This window comes from Alosa sapidissima, chromosome 16 (genome assembly GCF_018492685.1).
Source record: "Alosa sapidissima isolate fAloSap1 chromosome 16, fAloSap1.pri, whole genome shotgun sequence".
Classification (NCBI taxonomy): Eukaryota; Metazoa; Chordata; class Actinopteri; order Clupeiformes; family Clupeidae; genus Alosa; species Alosa sapidissima.
This window is the reverse complement of record NC_055972.1, coordinates 19,854,232-19,859,536: the sequence shown is the minus strand read 5'-3', so window position 1 is coordinate 19,859,536 and position 5,305 is coordinate 19,854,232. Positions and strand designations below refer to the sequence as shown.

At 41.8% G+C, this 5,305-nt stretch overlaps 1 protein-coding gene across 1 annotated transcript; it reads right to left on the bottom strand.

Annotated features, from left to right (window-relative positions):
• Positions 1-1,249: 1,249 nt before the first annotated feature.
• On the bottom strand, positions 1,250-4,116 carry LOC121685698 (cytochrome c oxidase subunit 7A-related protein, mitochondrial). The gene is made up of 3 exons (XM_042066371.1): positions 3,944-4,116; positions 2,784-2,918; positions 1,250-2,157 (listed from the first exon to the last, which is right to left on the bottom strand). Exons 1-3 carry the CDS (start codon positions 4,010-4,012, stop codon positions 2,014-2,016), a joined length of 348 nt encoding a protein of 115 aa, XP_041922305.1. The 5' UTR covers positions 4,013-4,116; the 3' UTR covers positions 1,250-2,013.
• Positions 4,117-5,305: the final 1,189 nt, after the last annotated feature.

The window sequence follows — 5,305 nt, the reverse complement described above, 5'->3', positions numbered from 1 at the left end:
CGTTCATCAGGCAGTAGTAGGCTAATACAATACGTTCAGTTCACGTTCGCTCAAAATATGAACGAGTTCATATGATGGTGCATGAACTTTCGTTCAATGAACGTGTTCTGGCACAACACTGGGGAGGGGGGTAGCTGAAAGTTGACATCTGCCTTGACTGAATACTGATGAATATTGAAGCCGAGGCCTACTTGCGGCGACGCAGTGAGTTCGTGAGCTACCGTTGCATGGTGGGAAATGGAGTATTGGTGCGTGCAAAACAGCAGCCGGCGGCTGTGGCCTGCGGGCCGGTTATAATACTAATCAAATACCATCCCGGGGGCCGTAGATAATTCATTCAATTCATTCGGGGGCCTTGACTTTGACATGTCTGGTCTAACCTATCATTGGTTCTTCTTGCCATGTTTACAAAAACACTCTAGTGAAACAAGTCCAGCAAAGAGATAAATAACAGTCTCAGCTCTTAGCCAAAGTATAACCCAATCCTAACAGCAACATGGAGAAGACGTGCTGGACTTCTAATCATTAAATGGGTCCTTAGGTCAGACAAGAGGACAAGGCATGTCGGAGGTGGCAGTGCATGAGTCTAGGTGCCTGCCAGCGTTTGCAGTCTGAATCTAACAGGGCACTAAGGAGAGATGTGTTCAAAGAATAGGCATGAAACGTGCTCCTGGAACCTAACCTGACTCTCACCAGATTAATTTCGTTCCGCCTAGCTCCACTCATCCATCTGGGATCGATCCATTGGAGTGTTGCTTCAGAAGGCTGGGCCTAATCAAAAAATGCTTGCATATGATTGGATAAGCCACTTGTCCGTAATCTATTGACATGCTACTTCAACCACTCACATCAAAGCCAACCCGTGACGCTGAGAACAGTCTTCACAGTCGCTTCTACGCTATGTCAGATCTATGAAACTCCCGCCCTGCATTCTGATTGGCTCTACCATACAATCTGGTGCTGAAATCACTCTCAACAGAACCGATCCCAGACAGATGCGAGTGGAGCTAGGCGGAACGAAATTCATCTGGCGAGAGTCAGGTTACCTGGAACCAGCCTAGTAATAAGATTCTGACTGGGAAACACACAAAAGGTTCATGTTGACACACCTTGACCCAGACTAAAAGACATAGATCTTGAAAATATAAACCCAGAGAAAATTACATTCATACAAAGTTTAAAGCAGCAATCTCTTTCTGTGGCGAGGAAACTGATCGAAGCACAAAGATGATTAGATAGCAGGAATTCATTCATTTTTTGAAATAAAATATATTTATTATATCAGGAAACCCTGCATTGGATTGGGCATTTATGTCATTGAACATGTTTAGCCATTAGCATCCCGGTCACGTTTTCCCTGTGCCAAAAGTGTCTGCAGCTGATCCACTGGCTGCATGTGGTGTCTGATTACTGACGGGGCCATGTGTTATATGTGTACCCACCACTCGGGTTATACCACACCACCTTTATAGTTCAACCACTGTTGAGGTCATTTCTATAATGGGGGGGGGGGGGGGGGGGGAAGAGGACTCGCTCTCAAATAGCATGACACAAACTGGTGCTTAACCATGAACCTATAACCCCAAAAGGGTCAAACGTGGTAAAGACTGGGCACAGTATGCCAGTTTGCATGCACATACACGCTCACTTCAACCTCCTAAACATTCATGAAACAGATGACCTGAATCTGAATGACTGCTCAAGTGTATTGTTCTTATAATGTATCCACACCTCTTACATGGGGACCTGTTAGTGACATTTAGGGTCCACAGAATTACATAACCAAGTATAAATAACAGGAAATAATACAATTGCAGATAATGATATACCATCAAATCAGATTGGGATTAGCAGTGTGACTGATGTATTTACTTTTGAATGTGATGAAAGCAGTAATCAACACTGTCCAAAGCACTCCTCTTTGCAAACATAAGATCGATCGTGGGAGGAGGCATATGGGGATAAAAAGGCTGAGTTCTGGGGGGAGGGGCATTGGGGGGGTGGGCAGGGGTTTCACTGGGGTTTCCTGGGTTGAGCTGCGATGTACAGGGCCATCAGACAGTAGAGGGTCCCGCCTATCGTCAGCCCCATGGTGGTCCGGTACAACAGCTTGTCCATGATGCCACGCTTCAGGTGAACGGGAATGCCGTCAGACTTCTGCAAAAAGGACAAGACAGATAACTGAAATATGCACACTCTACAATAAAGGACAGGTATATTAGTGATATTTATTTCAGTTTTTAAAAAAAAAAAACTTTATGATGGTTGATGGTTAATTCGACCCAAAACAGATACGATGTTTGATCATTCTCTAGTCTATTTAGATTAGCAAAGGTGCCATGTGTAAGAATTAAGGTAAAAATATCCAAAAAATGAGCTAGATGCATCAAAAGAATAAGAAATAAGGGTGATTACAAGGTATAGTGCTGCAGAGATATCAACCTGAATTAGCATGCTACATTACTAGCCACAGCCCGACAGGCATCATAATACCAGTTTCGGCCATGGGAGGCGGTATGCGGGCAACATAACCACCAGCCAAACTGCAATACACGTTTCTCGGTTGTTACTAGACCAACTCACTTTCTGGAGGTATACTGGCCCCATCTTTTATGGAAGGTGGAGTATGAATTGATTTTTTTGGCGGACATTACACATGGCACATTTAAGCAGCATTCAGGCTTCAGATATTCTCTATTGAGCCATGGACTGTTGGAAGAATTGCTTACACAAACGTTCATGCATTTCCTACAACTTATTCAGCCAGGAGTGTTGCTAGTTACCTGGAAAAGTTTCTGCCATTCAGGAACCTTGTTGATGCCCAAATACTCCACAGGCGCTCCTTTCTCAGACACCACTTTGGTTGGAGCAGCGAAGATCATCGTAGTAGGCTCTGCCGGAACCGTTGCCCTGAGACCCTTCAATGTAATTACACAATTCATTAGCTTGCTTATGGGATGATATCAAAACATTTGTTTAGTTACTACATTTTACTACATTATGATGCAATGAAAACAGAACAGATTGCGTTCCTCCTGAAAACTGGGAAATAAATAACCAGCAGCCAAACTAGTTACCAGTCATAATAAATAAATAATATACAAGTATGCCATGTCAAGATGGTGCTCACGTAGTACGGCCGCACTAAAAGGGTATGTAAAGGTTACACAGGGGAGATCCAAGGACAAGTCAACGGTTGACCGTGTAGCCTACTTCAAAACTAAATCAGGGAGCTAACTTCCATCCAAATGCCTAAGTTTGCGAGCTATTATTTACTCACGTAAACTCGATGACAATACCGGTGTCTGGTTGAAGTTGAAGTATTAGAAGCCCTAAGTGACCCATATTATTTGATTTCAATTAAATTATCTTTAACTTAACTGTTAACTTCCAAGTCATACTACATGTATATTAACGTTAACGTTATCTACCATCCCACCAAGTTAACCTAACATTCGCAATTGTCTGCTAACGTGAATGTTAACTTGAACACATTCAGTCCTTTCCCTGTTAGTGCAATTAAGATTATTTCATAAAATGCAAAATAAATCTTGCAAGGTGACGTAAGTATGCTATATGATCAACTCTCAATGTAGGTTAACGTTAATATTAACGTCATTAGACCGGGGATTTAAAATGTTAGCTAATCTGACCGATGCTAACGTTGACGACGTCGGTTCGCTGATGAAATGACCCCTCGACATCACAACACATTGCAATAATCTAATGTCTCGAAACATTATTTTATTATCCTGTAGATCAACTTTAGGTTACCTACAATACGCCTTAACTCATTGGGATTGTCGTTAACGTTAACTAGTTTGCTCGTTAAAAAAGCTAGTGCTAGCTAGACACAGCCCCGCAACTTCCTTTTGAACGGCATGAAGGTCACATCAGATGTGCTAAAACCTCGGTTTATTACCGAAACAATGTCCTTTCCTACCTGAGGGGCATAGGCAGCCGATGTTGCTCCCGTTAGTTTTCCTGTAACTCCATTGACTTTGTAATACATGTTTTTACGACAAGTATTTCTGATGAATTTAGAGGAGATGAAACCGCGTCCCTTTGGACTTGTGCAACACCGGGAAGATTGAGGACCCTAACTACCGGAAACTACGTTTTTAGGACCACGACAAGGTGCCTGTATATAAGGACCACGACAAGGTGCCTGTATATAACTATATGCCTGCATATAACTAAAACGGACAGAAATGCTCATACAGAAGTCCAGAAAGGTACCCAAATGATTTATCTAAAATACTTTTATAATAAAAAAAACTAAACAAATGGGAGAGATCGTAATCTATCTTAAAGCTTATGGAATCGGTGAACTGGGAACACGTGTGCTTGGATCAGTTCCTAGTCACTCTCCATTCTCCAAATGTATGAAGGTATATTGGGTGCAAAAGCAGATTTTGCATGTGCACACTAAAGTCATAAATGTGTAACAGTAAAGTTGAAGTTGTACATATTTTTTTATATCTTGTTAACACAAAATAGGGGCTACGGGTTCACAAATCCTTTTTACAGGTACACAAGTCCTATCCTGTGAGTCACAACTTTCAAGAGTCACGCACTCGACACTTATGCTCCAATCGTTGCAGCGCAGTTGGTGCGAAACACATTTGCACATCTGTGTTTCATAATCTGAGAACATGCACAACATTCGTGCATTTGTAAACCCAAATGTGAACTAATGCATCCGAAGTTGTGCATCTGTGAAATCATTTCTCATTAATAAAATTCTACAGATCGCTTTGATTTTCTTGCACGACTACAAGCCAGGAGCAAAAGTATCGTCACTCGTAGAAGCAGATTCGAGCACTTGTATCAATTGACTTGTAGTCGTGCAAGAAAATCAAAGCGATCTGTAGAATTTTATTAATGAGTATTTCTCAGATGCACAACTTCGGATGCATTAGTTCACATTTGGGTTTACAAATGCACGAATGTTGTGCATGTTCTCAGATTATGAAACACGGATGTGCAAATGTGTTTCGCACCAACTGCGCTGCAACGATTGGAGCAAAAGTGTCGAGTGCGTGACTTGAAAGTTGTGACTCACAGGATAGGATTTGTGTACCTGTAAAAAGGATTTGTGAACCGGTAGCCCCTATTTTGTGTTAACAAGATATAAAAAAATATGTAGCCTACTTCAACTTTACTGTTACACATTTATGACTTTAGTGTGCACATGCAAAATCTGCAGTTAAATGTGCTCGCCACTTTTGCACCCAATATACCTTCATACAAATGTAGAATGACTTCTAGGAACTGATACAAACACACGGATGGTTATGGTGAT